We start from the raw sequence: 19,363 nt of genomic DNA, 5'->3' as shown, positions 1-19,363 counted from the left end.
AGTATAGTTTATGGACCTTCCATTCAGTGTTATATTTCTGAAGACAATTGAAAACATGGTTTGTAAAGAGAAGAGTTAAGTGATGTATGATTTTTTTTCTCTTAGTTCATGCAAGGCACACAGTATAAAATCCATATATTCTCACTGTATCTTCTTTCATTACATTCACCAAACAAGAATTCTGACTGCATAAATATATTGAAAACTGTCATTCACTTAGTACAGAATCAGCTATTGTGATACAAACAATTATGTAGTTTTGTTTTTCAGTATTAATAAATAGTAACACAACCATGCAATAAAACAGAGCATATACTACAGCCAGAAATGTAACACAGACTATAGGCTACCTTCTCATCCATGTTTTCATCATCTACAGTTTGCTCGTCTTGTAACTGCTTCAAATCTTCATTACATAACAGTTTATAACCTTCTTGGAGTGACCGCATGTGGTTTTCCATTTCATTTTTCTCTTCATCTGTCAATCTATGGAAGGGGGGGGCAACAAGTGTGGCTGTAAGTGCTTGTTGCTTCATCCATCAATCTCTTCAAAGAAACAAAGAATGATCACGACAATCAAAACTGCTTCCTACCTTTGTTAAACTCAAAAGATAATTTCATAAAACAATCAATCAAGAGGATTTAAAATAATTTTTATCATTATATATGCTAGCACGTATTCGCAGAGGAGAATAACAGACACTTCACTAAAGACTGAGTCACACTGTATTAGAAGAAGAGAAGAAGAAGAGTTGGTTCTTATATGCCGCTTTTCCCTACCCGAAGGAGGCTCAAAGTGGCTTGCAGTCGCCTTCCCATTCCTCTCCCCACAATGGACACCCTGTGAGGTGGGTGAGGCTGAGAGGCCTGACATTACTGCTCTGTCAGAACAGTGTTATCAGTGCCGTGGCGAGCCCAAGGTCACCCAGCTGGATGCATGAGGGGGAGCGCAGAATCGAACCTAGCATGCCAGATTAGAACGCACTCCTAACCACTACACCAAACTGGCTCCAAACTGAATTAGGAGTTTCCAGTATATGTTTCCTCCCCAAGCTACTTGACAATGGCTCTAAAGACTGGAGTTATTGGAGGACAGAGTATTTAGTACTTTTAGTATTTAGTACTCTTTTCTCATAATTCTCCAACGACTTAAAGTACACCTCAAAAGGTACAAGGAGTTATGTGAGGGAAATGGTGAATACCTTTCTTCACACCTAAGGAGTGAGAATGAGAATTTTGGAGCTAAATGCAGCTTCAGAATTAAGAAAACATTAAGCATTCCCTACTAAAGTGGCCCTTCTGAGATTTTTACAAAAGCCACTGTAAGGCTTTTAGCAACAATACAAAAATCTTTAATGGCCTCCAGCTACTAATTAGCTTGGGGAAAGGGCTTGCAAGATGCCCAAAGATTAGCATCTTTCATCTCAGGCCAACTCAAGAAGCAGTGTGGAACACACAGAGTTGGATCCTATGACTTCCTTCTACCAAATCTTCTTCCAACAGAAAAAAAACCCCTTCAACAAGGATTTCCCCATCAGAAAAAGTCAATCTACATTGGAAGGCGTCTTTCTCCACTGAAAGAAGACTTAGCAGAACTTACAGAAGATAGAAACTGTAAGATAATGGTTGTCAGGGGCCATGCCATTTAAGAGCTGGAATTTAAAGCTTTCACTAAAAGTAAAGCATGCTTAGGTTCCACAGAGTAACAAATATGCTCAAGTATATGTTTAATTTTTGTTCCTGCTATAATGAATGCTTAGTGTTTGATTGATCATGCCCTAGATTAGTAATCCACTTCTCTCTCACAATTTGGTGTCTGAAATAATTTATCAAATTTATTTATTTTATTTATTTATTTTTGAATTTATACCCCACCTCTTTCGACAAAGTAACCTCAAGGGGGCTTACCAGTTCATCAAGCCATTGAATTACAATTGCTATGATTAATATAGATATCCTGCTCTAAGAAAGACTAGTACTGATGACAATGAGAACAGTCCCCATCCCCCCCACCGATGATTCAGGTTACTTATGTTCAAGATTCAGGAACTGTGCCTGCATACTGATTCCACGTGCCACAAAATGGAGATCCCTAATTTAGAATGGGGACACCTAATTCCAAAATGCAGTAATCATAATGAACGTACTTATCACTATGTTTTGCTAAAAATAACTGTGTAGTTTGCAAAGCCTCTGAGATCTGTTCTTTCTTGGCTGACAGTTCATCAGAAGATACCTGAAAAACAAGAAAGTATGGTCTAATTTCCACAGTTGCAATCTAGGGATGTGAGAGGGGTGTTTAAGGAAATTAATCCAAAAGAATAAATAAAAAGTTTCAGCAGAATATTAAATACACTATACATTTTAACAGTATCAAGGCACCTTGGGTGGTGGATGTATTGCAGTGAGTCTTCATCACTTAGCACACTTGTTCTCTATTAAAGAGGCTTAAAACTTGGTTGCATATAAAAACATGATTCTTGGGGATTTGATAGCTAAGATTTTCATGTAAATAAAGGACTTGCCAACAATTTTTATTCTTCTAAACAACTTTAAACTCTTTATTTTAGATGGTTTGCACGTTGCACAATCTTACTAAGAAAATATCAGCCTGGGCAGGTAACATCAGTTTTTGTTTCTCCAATGTCCAACGCCACTGTTCTCAAGGTGCAGGAAATCCACATATAATGCATGTATAGTGTCGTATTGATTTTTCTTTCTATGGAAGTTGAGTAATTCTTATATTGCTTTCAACACATGTACACGTGATTTAAATTCTTATACTGAATTCATCACATGAATATGTGATTTAAACCTCACATCTATTGGGATATTACTACACAGTTTCATTTGTACAGTGATGTAGCATTGACTGTTTCTTACATACAGGTGTATGCACATAGTACATGCAGGATGTATTTAAGTTCACTGTAATAAATTCTGGTATTTTATATTTATCTTATCCTAAATTTGGAGTTCTCAAAGGCACATCACTAAAACTTGCCTTCAATAGCAAACCAATCTGCTTAGAGGCTTCCAGTTCTACATAGGATGAAGAGATGAACTGATCAATTCTGATCCAAAAAGGAATTAAGCAAACACACACAAAAAAAACCCAGGACTCTAGCATATGACTATAAGGTTTCTGTGGTTGCATATTGAGAATTGTTTCCAATGAGCAATAGGAGTGAGTTTGAATTTTCCTTTGCTCTTGTAAATACCACTAGTACTGGTAGCTTAATATTGTAATAAGTAACATGGGAGAAGCATTGATGTGGTGAAAAGTGTGTCCTTGTTTAATCTAGACTGTGAACAGAATCTGCTATGGTCAGTGTTGTCCTAAGATTTATTTTTAAAGAGATGCAGCAGTACATGTAAAGATATATGAAATCATATAGAGATTACTCTGAGTACTGGGCAAGGGAGTGTCTTGCTCACTGTAGTCACTGTCCAATCAGCATCCATAACGAGCTCCAGCCTTAATCTGGAGTGTTTACAAGTGGGGAGGGGGGGAGGGAACACCTCAGCATTTGTCAAACAGACAGTTCACATGATGCTGAGGCCTGCCCCCATTTGACCACTTACTTGATGACCTGGAGGCGACGCAGCCTCAATTTGTTTCGCACCTTCATTTTTAAAAGGAGGGACTAGAGGTAGGCTGGGTATTTCAGAGCCACCTGCCACCAAACAATCACAGCAAAATGCTCACATACCTCTAGCAGTAATAACTAGCAGTAATGCTAGTTATGCTTAGTTCAGGTTTGTCATCATATATGCAGAAATACTGAACAAAGACTACAACAGACCACAAGAAATTAACTTTCTACTGGAGGCAATGATAGCTTTAAAACATCACCTTCAATTTTCTGAAAACATCATTTTCTGAAGAATTTCAACGAAGTAGAAAGTCATTACAATTATCATCAATGGACTGTCTGCCTTTATTAGGCATGGGCTAAGAAGATTCTGTTAGCCACTATGCAGGGTGGAGGGATTTCATATTTCTCTTTTTTTCATTGAGTCCCCATAGTTTACCACAAATTCCTGTAAAGCTAGATATGTATTAAAATGCTTTGGTAAACCTGGAGAAGTCCTCTGCTTTGGAGGCCATGCTAGACTATGGGGATTATAGATATCCAAGATATTCCCCTTAAGAAGGCTACTTATTTACTGGCACTGGCGACCCTAAAGGGGACATTGTGTTCAAGAGGATATTGTGGCTTTCTCTCTGAAGGACTGCCGCAGGGAAACGAGAGGTCTGAAGTGTAATGCATATTTTTGTATGTGATCAAAATGGAATTCTCTTTTTCACTGAAAGAGGTAACTCTGGTAGCGGTCATATAAAAGAAGCACCCCTTCATCTGATGATGGCACTGAATTGCCAGGTGTATCCATCTCTCACTTCCTTCTCCATTGGGAGATAACACTGTTAAAATAGGCATTTTACATACTGTCTTCAAGGAAATGCCACTCTATTACATTTTTCTGCATGCACTAGAAGGGTTGGATATGAATGTACCGGAGGCAAGCTTTTTTGGGGGGAAACCATACACTTCCTAAAGATAACAATACTAAATTTGCATTTCCTATTCATTCTTTCAGCAACTTGTTTTGGGGAGTTAGTATGACACAGTAGGTCCTCTAAGATAGTAGACTTCTTTATTATTATTATTATTATTTAAGCAGTAAGAACTGGAAGAACTTTGAAATGTGGTGTTAAGTAAACACTCAACATGAATGAAAAAGTTATATGGACAAGGTTTGGATCCAACAGTTTCCTTCTTGTAAGTGAAGAATCTTTTGTTGAAGAAACAGCTTTTCCTCCAGCAACAAAAAAAGGTTCTGTGTTTAGTGGAAGGGAAACACTAAGTTGAACTTTCTGCATAGTCATATCAAAGGCTCTAAAAGCATAGTTAAGGAGGGATCTGTTGGCTACGAACATCTACATTCTTCATGCTATTTTGTTTCATAATACAGACATTGCAGAACTTAAAGGCACATTCCCAGTATATTAACTAAACAGGGATGGGTAACTTCTCAGCACCGGGGGTTGCAATGTCAGCTTATATTCCAACATACTGATTCAACAATAGAAGTCAAAAAATTATTTAAAAACAGAATGGCCAGAGTCTCAATATTCATGGCTTAGGATGCTCAAAGTTGTACTGAGAACATCAGTTCTCAGCAAGTGGTTTACAGAGTATTTTCAGGTCACAAATAATTTAAAGAAGTATTAGAGATAAAAATTTATCAGAGTCATTCACCTTTTTGTTGTAGGTCATGTTTTTACAGTCCATCCCAAACCAAGTCATGCCCACAGAAGTTAATGAGCTTAGAAGGGTATAAGTTTGCTTAGGGCTGCATTGCTAGGTGCTGTTATCTTTTTGTACATGCTGTTGAGGACAGAGAGTGCAACTTTCCATGCCACCAACTGGCTGGCTTGCCTGGCATTCAAGATCCTTAAACACCGAAATAGATTAACTGGATGTAACCTGTTTTAAATCCAAGTTGTATGATCCATTTCCCACCACAATCCAAGAATTCACTGTGAACTGACTGCTGACTCTAGATTTTACATGTAGACATGCTATTAAAATGTTTGGTGGATAACCAAAAGTGTCAGAGATGTGGCAGGCATGATGAGCAGAACAGGAAAACATGATCTTGCTCTTCCAACATACCAGGGGAGAAGGAAAGAAAGGGTATGCTCAAAGGGGGCATATGGTCTTACTATCTTTTCTTCAATGTTGCTTTGCTTGCAAGTAATGAGTGTAAATCAAATAATTCCTGTTTATTTTGAAATATGTTTACTTGGTTTTTCTGGATTCAATGCATGACATCAGTGTCACAGGGCTGAACTTTCAAAGCTTGATGCTATGGATGGTAAGAGTCAAATCTGGCTCTTTAGCAGACACAAAAAACAAGGTGTGCATAACACAGGCTCGTGGAATTAGTGCTATTTCCTCTCACATTGCTTTAATACCTGTTTTTTAAGAAAATCTGCTTTTTCAGGCTTTTCTCCTTCGCCTTTGCGAAGACTCTTGGTGATGTTTGAGACCCATCTCATTAAGTCCGTAGTTTTCTCAACATGTTCTTTCTTTTCTTCTTCCATTGACTTCTGATAAATGTGCATTATAAAAATACATATATTTTTAAATGGCTGTGACATGTGGTTATAACTATACAAGTAAAAATCACATTTTCAAGTATACTAGGGCCAAAAATGCAAGATTTAGAGATGCTCTATTTTATTGTATCTTGATGATTATGTAATTCTCATTATTTTATTTATTTATTTTCACATTTATATACCATCTTTTATTTTTGTATTTATATATGCAGGATAATTTTTTTAAAAAAAACATAGCAACTATAAAGTATTAACCCAACTGATTCATTAAAAATGCCTGCAGAGATCAAAAATAGCCATTTCAGTACATATTTACATACTCATATATACAGATTGAATTCACATGACAAAAACTACCTAGATAAGCAAATCCAAACAAGTGTTTGCATGTAGAATATGTATCAGCAACCTTTACTCAGAAGTATAGCCAAAGCTGTAGCATGCTGTTGATGAAAATACCAACATCAGCCATGAAACATTCAAAAGCTTTGAAATCCATGCAATATGTTTACAAGTTTTTCATTTAAAAGGCACTGGAGGGGGGATGAAATGTAGAGAGCTGCCATGCTTTCACAATTTTACTGTCAACTCTCTAATCAATTTCAGCTTTTAATTTTTAAAACCATAAAAAATGAGACAAATAAACAGAAGAATAGTTAGGAAACATTAGTCATGTTAACAGGGCCCTTCTTCATTTCTGAAGTCTCTAGAATAACTGAGACTTTTAAATGCATGTAGCTTTAAAATCCTTGGGCCAAATCATACACTAACCTGTTCAACTTGGAAATAAATACACTTTTAAATGTATTTATTCAGGTTATTGTATACACTTTGCAGGTTCCTTTGTGCTCATGGAGAGTGAAGTACATGGCTTAGTTCCCTTTCAGATTTTGAAAGTAGTATGTTCCTTGTTTGTTTAAAGCACATTGTATCATATACATTAAGAACTATTAAACTAAGACATAATGCAGTTGGAATGCGAACAAGTTAGTATAACCATACACAGTTATCCAAATATTCTCAGTATCTTAAACAAATTAAATAGCTGATATTGTTTATATAAACCAGTAGCAGTTATAAGTCTAAGCACATTAAGGTCTCAACCTTGTGACTAGATTATGCAACAGTTAGAGGCAAAAATCAGCACTAAGTCTGATATATACAGAAACCAATTCACAAAATAAGGTCATAGCTTAGAAATCAGCCTTATTTCTCACCTCTTCCTAACATATAATCCAAATAAATCAGTGAGAATAACTCCCATGACCTATATGAATTCTGGATAGGGCTGTCAATTACTGCTGTCTACTGTAAATTATTATTTTGAGGAAAAATAAAGGGTAGAGATTCCTGAAGTAACTGGATCAGCTACTTCTAGTAATCGTAACCCGGTGTGGCAGTCAAACATGGCTCTTTCTAAAGCTTCTTTATACGTCAGTTTCTTTTTTGTCTTAGGACAAGTAATGATTTTTAAGTAGAATTTATCATCTTTCATCTTTGTAGCAGTGATAGCATCAACAATGCCATTCTTAATAGCGTCTTCCATTGACAATTTAGAATGAGATTTAGGATCTATCAACCCACCCGTCAGATGTTGGTACTCCAGACATTGTGTACCCATTTCCTTGTCTAGGGCATTATTATTCATTGCTTCAGTTGCCGACATAATATTCTTGGTTACAGGATGAATAATTCCAGTAAAGGCCAATTCACACTGCTGAATGTGCTTGGCGCATGCTTCATCAATCAGCTCCCTCTGCAAGGCCTCTGCCACACTATATTTCTTTCCCGTACAAGGGTCAAGGATGCCTCCAGTGCTAGCTTGAGCTTCAAGGCACCTTATTGCTGTCATTCTATCCAAAAGGTTTTTGCGTGCAGCTTTTAAGAGAGGCATTCTCTCATTTGTTTCAGACAACCAGACACCAGCAATGGGGCTATTTACATCTTTCAATGGCTTGGAATTGCTTAGTAAAACATCACAAAGGTCATTGGCTGTGACTTGCCCATCCTTATATTTACTGACCAGCATCCTGTCAATTTTGCCTTGACCTAATGCTTCGTCAATATTAAACTGCATTCCAGTTTTCAGATCAGTCAGAAGAAGGTAAGAGTTTCCTTGGGAATCAAAGCAAGTGGATTCTTTCCACTGATATTCTTGCCCAGAGAGTTCCAAGTAGGTACCTCTGTCTATCAGGCCTTTTTTATAAGCCTCATATGAGGTCATCTCAGTTCCAGTTTTAACATCTACTACAGATATTTTATGAATTTTTTCTATAGATGGTGTGGTTATTTTCCTTTCCCCAACTGGAAGCAGGAAGCATCTGCTATCTATGTCAAGCAAACACAGCTTCAGTAGATCCTTATAATACATGGCTTGTCTATTATTAGGATTCTGAAAGCATTTTTTATTACTAGAAGGTTCATATAGAAATTTCAGCATAGTGTTATTTAGCAGGCCCAGGTGTACTGCAGTTTCCGGTGGAATACGCACACTCCTCACAGGATCAATAACCCCTCCACTTGCAATCTGGACTTCAAGAATATTCTTACCCTTTTGCCTTTCCAAGAGTCGGGTTTCAACTGCCTCATAGACAGAGAGTTTTTTACCAGAGAACTGATATCCTAGAACTGCTTTTTCTGCCTCAAGCAGCCTGTTTTTATATTCATGATCAACAAGCCCCTTGACAACTGAGTCATCAACAGAGTATTTTTGCCCTGTTGCAGGGTCAATGATAAAGCCAGAGGCAGCCTGAGCTTCTAACAGTGCTAATACAGACACTTTTTCAATTATTCTTCTCTGAGCTGCAGAAGAAAATGAGATCTTGTCTTTGTTGCTTTCAATGTACACCCCAGCTATTGCTGTAGGCTTGGTTAAAAATTTGTCAAGATTTTTTTGAACCTCAGAAATGGTCTTCTCCCCTAAATGGAGTTGTTCAGCTGTGCCCATGTCTAGTAGCGAGGTTTCAATCAACTGCCTGGCAGTTACATCTTGTCGGAGACCTTGAAATGTGATATTATCATACTCAGAAGGAATCATATCAACCTCCTTGGCTTTCTTTTCCTCTAAGAAGGAATTCATCTTGGAAGCATCTTCACTCCTAAACCCTTCTGAAGATCTGTATCCCTCAAGCAGTCTTCCTTCATTACCAAAAATCTTGTCATTTTCTTGATCTAAGGTAGTAACTTCAACATGTACACCATACTGCTGGCTGTTCACTCTCTGCAAATATGAATTATTGACACAATGAAAGACTCTGTATACATATATTTAGAAAACACATTATTAAGCCCATCACCAAGAAAAATACAGAATATGAATAGCAAACACCAGAAATCAGCTAATTTTATTAGTATTGACAGAATGAATGTATTTGAGCAGTAAAGGCAGACAAGGTCAGGAACTGTTGAAAGAGGGAATAATCTGGAAATCCTCTCCCAAATCCTCCTCTTACAGAAATCTACATTCGCTAGCATTTAAGCAAGCAAATGTACTCTCCCATATTTTGTTAATTGCTGTTACATTCTGAGCCTACTGGATTATATTCAGATATGACGGGTGGTCCTCGTGCTTTTGGTTAATACAAAGTCATGTTCGTCTGCATACCCAGGATGTTGTTCAGCTATGTAGAAACCTTTACATAGTCTGCAGGCTGTCCTGATTTTGCTGCTTTCATGGTTGGTACAGAGAATACAGAGGGCAGCCACCTTACTATCAGACATAGTCAAGGGAACACAGCAAAGTACGAATGAAACATTATTTCCTTTGGATGATGCAAATTAAAACTACTTTTAGTTGGTCATGTCTCATGCAGATATGAGCAATGATTCAGGTTATTTCTTTCCTCTTTTGATGAAAATATATACTCATAGTTGAAATCTTAAGCATATACCCTCAGAAATAAATCTCACTGAGCTCAATGGGACTAACTTCCTGGTGAGTACATTTAAGAATGCAGCCTTAAAGCAGTTTCTCATATCTACGTGTGCAATGCAATAATTTACATATCTTTGTAAGATCTGAGGGCTAAAACCAAAACTGTCCTTCAGCATCACTGGAAGCTCATGAACTTTCCTTGCATTGGCCACCTAATGTGAGGTCTCCTCCTTGGATCGTGATGGAAATAAAGGTCTGAAATCCCAGCTTGGGGAAAAGTTGCTGGGGATGAAGTGGAAAGTGGTAAACAAATAATAAGCTCATTTCTCCTGTCTGCTATACATCTGATTCATTCTGTTAAAATATTTTAGGAAATGGAGGATCCATTGTCCACCTATATTGATAAGCAATTTCTGGATCTGTGCATATAATTTCAGTATTGCGGGTCTGATGTTTTTTTAACAATTTTGATGTTTTTGATCTGATATGTTAATGTAGTTACAGCATAGAAGAAAAGCCTAACAGAAATTTAAGAAGGGAATCCCAGAAACAGTAGGATCAAATGCCATCAAAATGTGCTTGGTACCTCCAATGGATGCAGGTGCTTCCCTAATCCCATTTCGTAATTCTCTTCATATCTGGAACTGAGATGTTTGCTGTCTCTCAGTTTATCTAGTTCTGATATCCTTGTGGCTGGGCTGGTCTTATCAAAGGTTATCTCAAGTTGTGTACTTGTTTGTGACATATATTCAGCAAAGGATTGTTGGGTTATCCCATTTTCCTGTGAGTGACTTATCCCAGAAAGCTGGAACGGCTTCTCTTTTGGCAAGGAATCAGTAGCAGCTACTTGCAATTTCTTTGTAACCAGCTGCTCAGGTTTACAACCTGCAGTGCTTATCTCAATTTGTCTCCTTCTTAATAAAGGAGAGGTGCTTGCACACAGGTTAAGTTGGTCATATTCTCTTTGGGGGGCATCTCCCAGGTATCTAAACCCATTTCCCTTCCAACCAAAGTCCAAATTGATGTTGTTATTTTTGTGGATTTCATTCTGAAATAAACGCAACTGGTGGCAGTGCTCTCTTTTTTGCAGGTCTATTTGGTGCTTCATGTTCTCCACTGTACGTCTCTGAACTTGCAATTCTTCTTCTAGCTTGCGATATTTCTGCCAATAATCCATTTCAGCATGCTTTCCTTGCTGCAGCTGCTCACGACATTTCTGAAGTCTGTCTTGCAGATCTTCAATTTGAATCTTGTACATGCGGATATTCTCCTGAGTCATGTGCTTTTCTTGCTGCAGAGCGATGCATTCTAGCCTTATGCCCGATATGTCATTTTCAGTGATGCTATGGGATTCTGAGAGTTTCTCAAATTTCTTCCTAAATTCTTCTGCAGAGTGCTTAAATTTAATTGACTCCTCCTGAAGCAAAGCCACCTTCTTGCGTGCCATCTGTTCATCTAAGATCTTCTGATGAAAATCATCCTGCAGCTTCTTCAACTTGCTTTGGAGATCTTGAATATGAGCTTGCTGCTGCTGGGTTTTCTGGTCACTCATCTTCATTTCCATAGTTAATGTACTCAGCTGAGAACTTAGGTTCCTGACCTCCACCTCTGCACTGGCATTACAAGCATTCTGTCTGTCACACTTCTGCTTAAATTCATTAGCTAAATCTTTGGCTTTGCTTAATTCGCCTTCCAGTCTCTTGATTTTCTCCAAATGTTCTTGCTCAATTACTATCTGTTTGTGCAGCTGTTCATTTGTGACACGTAGCTGTTCTTTAAAACTATCAACCAGGGCTTTTAATTCATCATTCTTTCTGTTAATAATTTGTCTCTCAAGAATTATCTTCTCAGATTCAGACCGCACTTCACTCATAATTATTTTGCTCTCACTATTCCGTCTGCTAAGCTCCTCAACTTTATGTTTCATTGTCTCTACCAAGTGATTGCTTTTTCCCAAATCATCAGTCAGTTGTTGAATCTTGCTTTGATTTTCTTTTTCTTCTCTTGTCTTTTGCAGCAACTGTTCCTTTATTTTTCTGAACTGTTCCTGCAAGTTGCTTGCTTCCCCTCGGAATGAAATGATTCTCTGCTCAGCTACCATTTTTTCCTGCTGGAGAGCAGTGATCTGTGAATTCAGCTGCTGAATAATGATTTCAGTTTTTGTATGTGTTCTCTTCAGTTCCTCCAGCTCCCTCTTCAGTTGTGCCTTTTCCTTTTGAAGCATCCTCAGTTCTTCCTCATAGTTCAGTTTAATTTTCTTAAGATCCATTGCTTCCTGCATCACTTCTTCAGCCTTGCTTGCTGCTTTGTGCAGTTGCCTGTCAAGGTCTTTCAGTTGCTCCAAGTACCCTTGTTCAACCTGTTCTTTCTGATCCAACTCTACTTTGAGACGCCTGAGGGAATTATTGGCAGCATCAAGTTTTTCTTTTAGTAAACGAGCCTTTTCTTCAGAGGACAATTTCTGAAGCTCAAGCTCATTCAGTTCGTATTTTAAATCTTTAATAATTTTTTCAGACTTTTTGTTAGTAAATGTTAGCTCATCTACCAGTTGCTGGAATTCTTCTAAATTCTTTATTTCTTGGTTTCTCTGAAAATCTGTAACATCTGAACCTACTGGTAACAGAGTTTCTCTCCCTAAAGAGCATTCTATTACAGTAATCTGCTTTCTTACTTCAGTAGTTTCTTTTTCCTTCCATTTATTTTTCACTACACTCCCTTGAAACTCAAGGTCTTGTTCCATTTCTCTTATTAGCTCCATAAGCTTTTCTTCTTCAACTGTCTTCTTCTTCAACTCTTCCATTAATGTCTTCTTTTGCTGCTCCAAATCATGAAGATTTGTGTCTTTCCTTTTTAGATGCTCTTCAAGTGTTTTTCTAACCAGGGCACTCTCCTCTAACTGAATTCTGAATGTCCTGAGATTCTCTTCAACTATACTTCTCTGGGCCTCTGCTTTCAAAGTAAGCTGCTTCATACGATCCAACTCTTGCTCTGAAGCTTCTTTCTCTTTACGAAGATCTTCTAGCTCCAAGCAATATCGTTTTGCTTCTTGTTCAGCCTTGGCTTTCTGGAGTCTTATCTCTTCCATAGCTTTCTGGTGTTTCTTCAATTCTTTATCAGCATCTCCTTTTACTTTGGGTAGTTCTTCTTCCAGTTGGAATTTCTGTCTCCTTAGCTCCTTCAGCATCTCCTCAAGTTCATTTATTCTTTCCATAAGCTTCTTGTTCTCATTCACTACTGTCTTTTGCTGTGCCTCCAGATCAGAATATTCACCACGTACCAATGCTTCCTTATTTTTAAGGATCTGTGGAGAGAAAATGACAAGGAGCATTGGATTCTATCCTTTTAAAATGTAATCTTGGAGAATTCTTGCAATTTTTCCAAAAATCAACTGCAAATACTCACGAACTCCATCTACTGATTGCCAGGAACAAAAAGTGAGCTATTGCCACCACCACCTTCACCACCGTGACCACCACCTTCAGTTAGCAGCCATTAAAGAATTAAAAGAAAGCTGGATGAAGAAGTTCACCAACTGAAGTCCTCAAGAAGAATTCTTTCAGTCATTGAAGGGAAGAGCTATTTCAGTAGCACCAACAGAACAACTGTTCAGCAAAAGCTATGCAAGAAAATGCACTTTTATGGTTAGTCTGAGTAGCAAAATAAGAAAGTTTTAGAACCTGTGATCAAACATGATATATTTGTAATTGGAAAAAGAGATTATAAAAACAATAGTGATCCACTCTCCCCAAAAAAAACACATTAAACTAGGAGCAAGAGAACCACATTTAAATTCATGCTAAGGCTCTTTCTTGAACAGAAGTTAAACATAACGCTCTTCTTTTTAAAAAGTCAAATCTTGTGGGACAAGCATTGCATATTCCTTTCTCCCCTTGTCTTTTTCATCCAAATGAATCAATCAAAAAGTAAGGACCTGCTAGGAACAGCATAAGATACAGAATAGGGTCTGCATCCAAGTAATGAAGTCGATGGATATATGAAGCCTCACTCTTACCTACATAAACAGAGAGCCTTCCTACTTGGCTGAAACTCTTCTTCAGATCCAGTTACTGATTTCTGTACTAGCATGTGATGGTAGGCATAAAATCAGTAACATTGGAATAGACAGACTTTATTACCTGGTTCCTTCTAGATTGAGTTAAATGATTTCCAGCCATCATTAGAATGAATGTACAATAAAAATAAGGTTTTTCCAGCAGTTCTCTCCCATTAGCACTCACAACTGCCAGCTGAATTTTTTTAGGTGTTGTCACATAACATAAGATGCTTTAAAACGGTCATGCTAAGAATAAAGTTCCAGTGTCATTTTTTTAAAGGCTCGATTTTGCACTAATCTTGATCTTTAGTACAAGTAATCTGCTGAGAGGTGTTTACATTAAATCACCATTGGCATTCATAAATTAATCAATGCTTTATCAATTTGTTCAAATTTTAAAAATCATCTGAATTGGTTCAAAATTAAAAGCCTTCTCTTCAAAGAGTAGAACTGACGATCAGCAAAGATTTTGACACTGTATTGATCTCTGCAATATAATTCAATTGGTTTTGATTGGCTTTGAATTTTGAATATAATATGCTTACCTCATTCTATTCTTTTCTGTTCTTTCCACCTCTTGACCAGTATTTTGCATGTTAGTCTCTGTTTCCAGAGCTAATAGATCAGTTCTTATATCTGCATATTTTATTTTCCTGACATCCTCTCTCAGTCCAGGTTTATCTTTTTTGGGTATCTCGAAAACATCATTTGTATTTTTACCATGCGTTGACTCAGCTAAGAAAAATCCACCTATCCTTAGCCACAGATCGATTCCATCCTATATCTTCTGTATGAATGCCAGCAAAGGGCAAGGTCAAATCACAAACACAGCTCTGTCTCAAATGCTCACCATATCCTTGCTACCTGAAATTTTTTTTTCTTGGATCACAGGCTAAATTATCTTTCTTCAGAATTATACAGCTTTGTAAACTGACCAATCCAATCTATATTGTTAGTTTTTAAATGTAGCAATGATTAATATTTTGACTTGTATTTCTTGTACCAGAAATTAATTCATACAGCTTAGAACCACTAGGTACAACCTGATCTTCCACAGGAATGTCCATGCAAACAGTACACAAACTATGTCTCTTTAACCTCTGATGATTTGTTTTATTTGGACAAAGCCTTTCTGGGTATTTAATTGTTCTATAACTGCTGCTATCTAGAGATGCAGTATGCAATGTTTCAGATTTCCCCTCTTCATTAGAAGGACAGTACAAAACTACATGTTTTAATTGTCACTACTCTGTCTCTTTGATTTCCCTATTGGACTTAGAAGCATACAGCATTTTTCCTCATTTACAGTGGTTAATAATTCACTTGTTCCAATACTCTGTTCCAATTTTATGGACACTGTGCTGGAATATTTTTTTCCGCCATGATCTTTCCAGAAGGCATGCACATGGTTCATTTTGGCTGATCCCATGGGACAATCTCCAGCCCCCTGGCTTAGGTTATTTCTTTTCAACACTGATTCTAAATTCATTTTTGCGTCTCCTCTTATTTTCCCCTTGAGTGAACCAGGTCTTCTCACATTCGCTTTCCTTTCAGCAACAACTTGCTTTGTTTGCAACCATGTTTTTGTTTACTTTCTTATTTTTTACTCTTTTCTCATTCAGAGGTTTCATTGGTATTTATATTTGCAGACACAGGGTGTTTCCCAACATTGCCACGTTCAGTATTAAGCATCACAGAAACTACCAAAGGTGTTTGCTTGCATACAGAACTTTCCATTTATCATTCTATCACTATTGTTCACCCTACTATCATAACTTAAATCCTTATCACAGCAAGATTCTTATACTTTCACCAGGATTTCTGAATAGCTTGCTGCTATTATTATTATTATTATTATTATTATTATTATTATTATTATTATTATTATTATTATTATTATTATTAGCTTCTTTGAGCTGACACCTTGCATCCAATGTTCCTTCTCCTCTTTTGACTTTCTTCCCATGGCTTCACAGCTCTTCAAAAGCTCAGAAATGTCAGCTACTTTACCAAATCTCTGCAATTCATCAAGCACTAAACCTTGCAATTCAGATTAAAGCTATCATCACCCTTACTAAAAAGAAAAACTCAGAATGTAAACCCACATGGCAAACCCACTTGCTCTGTTATTTTTTTTACTTAGAAACTCTCCATACAGAATCCCCCAAAACCTGCAATTTATCAAAGTTGTTTTGAGCCTTGGAACACAATTAGGTTAAAGGGATCAGCTGATGTTTTTGATAGCTCCTCCCCAGGGCAACAAAAAAGGTTCAGGTGAGATTTCCAAACCGATATTTTAAAACTGTTATCTTTAAAAGCAGGTTAGGGGTTTTCTCAAAAGGGATCTTTCAGAATACTGCCCCAGCCATTCTCATACAGACTGGTAAATGACAGAGACGACACAAATAAACCCAGTAGCAGAAACAGCACAGTTTAATCTCCGAAGTGACCAACTGAAATGGCCAAGAAATTAGCATATTCTAACAGTTAATAGAACAGTTAATAGAAGTTAGTATTTTGCCATAAAGAATTAATGCAACAGAAATAAATACTGGCAGCGGGAGAGAAACCGAAGTATTAGAAAGAAATTGGTTAAAGCTAAGAAACAATTAAAACAATTAAATTCCTTATTCAGATTTAAATATGCTAATGTTCACATATTGTTCGAGGTGAATGTTTAGAACCATATAAAAGTAATTTTTTTCATCTTTTTTATTCCATGTACTTTTTAGTAAGATCAAGCAAGAAAGCGTAATTGTCCAACCTGGATGCGATACAGCTATCAGTGACTCATTCCACCAGGAACCTGGGCATAATCCTCAATGCCTGCCTCTCCATGGAGGCACAAGTCACAAGAGTAGCATGACTAGCATTCTACCACCTGCCCCAAGCCAAACTACTAGCATCTTACTTGGCCCTGGAACACCTGGCCACAATGATCCATGCAACAGTCAACTCTAGACTGGACTTCTGCAACTCACACTATGCAAGCCTACCCTTAACCTTGATTCAGTCCAGAATACAGTGGCCAGCGTCCTTACACAAACACCATGGAGGTCCCACATCTGGCCCACTCTCCAACATCTCCATTGGTTACCAGCTGAATTCCAAGTCAGGTTTAAGGTCTTGGGAATGACTTTTAAGGTGATACGCAGTCTGGGCTCAGTGTACCTGAGGGATCACCTCATTGTCTATACCCCCCAAAGAACTCTATGTTCCACTACTTCCAACTGGCTGCTGATCCCTGGCCCCAAAGAAGCACATCTGACCTCAACCAGGACCAGAGCTTTCTCTGACCTGGTCCCAACCTGATGAAATGAGCTCCCTGAAGAAACCAGGGCTCTACCCGAGCTACCACAGTTCCACAGGGCTGCAAAATGGAGCTTTTCTGCCAGAGATTTAGTTGAGGTTGATTGACCAACAACATTTACTGGGCCCCCAGAAACTCCTCCCCATGAACTGAATCCTGAACTGACCATCCTATGGGACCATAGTTGACAGGTTAACGTTGTCATCAATGTTACTGGAATTATTATCACTAGTTATTGAAACCACTGTTACTATTATGTTCTACTTGATGTTATTGAATTACACTGTACTTATCCCTATGCTCTATATAAACAGCTATAAACCGCAAGGGAGGGTGGTATATAAATCTAATAAATAAATAAATAGTTTTTGCAGACTACAGATGTAATCCATTTTCTATCCATTAAATTTTAATGCAGCTCCCCCTCTAAGGAGTTCACATTTTAAAAATAATATTTTCATCTGTAAAGGACTCTGAGATAAGACGACCAGAATTACTTATACATTTTGTCAGATGTGACCACCAATCTTTTTTATTTAACGTCCATAAGGAATCTTTTTTATTTAACGTCCATAAGGAATTTCAGCCTCACATTTCTCCACTTGAAATCTGAGCTAAGTTTATTTATTTTACTACTCTCTGGTCATCATATCAGTTGACTTACCTCTTCCTCTTCTAGTCTTTTCAGAGAGTCACCAGCAAACTTTATGTACTGAGTCATCAAGGTTACTAAAGCTGTATAGCGTGTTCGTAAATCCATGAACTGCAAACAAAGGAAATATGCTAAATTGGAAACCCATAAATGACACTTTTGACATCAATAATGTGAAAGGTGACTTCTGAAAGAAAAAGGACTTTTGAGGAGGGCAGCTTCAGAAATGCACCGTGTCTTCATGAGTCACAATGTACAAGCCATGTTAAAAGAATGCCCCCGAGGCCAAAGATACTTAGAACAGTTGGTGTGATAAATGAGGTGCTGAGTGGGCTTACCTGGTACCTGCTTTGGGAGTAGCACGTGTGGAAATGAGGGACTGACTCATGTCATAATTAACTTCCTAACCGCTCTCATCCTAAATCATTTATTTTATAAATTACTGCATGCCACTAAATCCCAGAAGAGATTTCTGCATGAAGCAGAGACATAATTCAGTATTCTGTGTTAGAGGAACGGGCTTCCAAAGAGGATAAAGGAATACAACTACAGTCTTGACATAAATCATTATTTTGTCTTTCATCCCAGACATGTTTAGAACCAATATTTAATTCCAGACATGTTTAGAACCAATGATTATATTCAGCTTTGCATGCACTCAGTCTCTATAGCAGGTGTAGTCAAACTGCGGCCCTCCAGATGTCCATGGACTACAATTCCCAGGAGCCCCCTGCCAGCATTCGCTGGCAGGGGGCTCCTGGGAATTGTAGTCCATGGACATCTGGAGGGCTGCAGTTTGACTACCCCTGCTCTATAGCATGAAAACATATTAACCCTATTGTTATGAACGCATGAAGCTGCCTCATAGACCGTTTATGCACTGGGCACTTTACTGCCCCAGTTCTCATGCAGGAGCACAAATAGGGGGCAGATGAGGTGCACTGGGCCAAATGCTCCCCTGTGTGAGTGCAGGAAGAGGTGGGGCCACCTGCCATGACTAAAACTCCTGCCTGTAACCCAGCATGAAACCTCCAGTGCATAAACGGTCATAGTGAGTCAAAGCACTGGCTTATAATGGTCAGAACTGTCTACTCCTACTAGCAGTAGTACTCCAGAGTCCTAGGTAAAGGTCTTTCACACATCACCTACTACCTGCTCCGTTTAGCTGGCTGAACCTTGCATCCTCTGAATGAATACAATTTATCACTGAACCATGGCCCTTTCCCAGGTTTAAATTCTCAGTGGCTCTTGGGGAAACACCTAGTACAAAAGGTTCTTTTAACTGGAAACGCTAGCATGTGGATATGGGACCTCCTCCATCCAAAGCATATGCTCTCTCACAG

At 38.0% G+C, this 19,363-nt stretch overlaps 1 protein-coding gene across 42 annotated transcripts in view; it reads right to left on the bottom strand.

Moving 5' to 3' along the window:
• Positions 1-19,363, bottom strand: part of DST (dystonin) — a 404,883-nt gene that overhangs the window by 151,320 nt on the left and 234,200 nt on the right. For 21 of the 42 annotated variants that reach the window (XM_077308334.1, XM_077308530.1, XM_077308511.1 and 18 more), the window contains 4 exons: positions 18,033-18,131; positions 5,984-6,118; positions 2,148-2,236; positions 351-486 (listed from right to left, as the gene is read on the bottom strand). In XM_077308334.1, coding sequence (XP_077164449.1) covers positions 351-486; positions 2,148-2,236; positions 5,984-6,118; positions 18,033-18,131 — 459 coding nt within the window. Of the gene's footprint in view, positions 1-350; positions 487-2,147; positions 2,237-5,983; positions 6,119-6,378; positions 9,351-10,590; positions 13,306-18,032; positions 18,132-19,363 lie in introns of those variants that run through there. The other 21 variants (XM_077308292.1, XM_077308223.1, XM_077308177.1 and 18 more) reach the window with 3 other exon arrangements.

The sequence above is a fragment of the Paroedura picta genome, chromosome 1 (genome assembly GCF_049243985.1).
Source record: "Paroedura picta isolate Pp20150507F chromosome 1, Ppicta_v3.0, whole genome shotgun sequence".
In the NCBI taxonomy this organism is placed as follows: Eukaryota; Metazoa; Chordata; class Lepidosauria; order Squamata; family Gekkonidae; genus Paroedura; species Paroedura picta.
The sequence above is the reverse complement of the archived record's forward strand: the minus strand, read 5'-3'. Positions and strand labels throughout refer to the sequence as shown.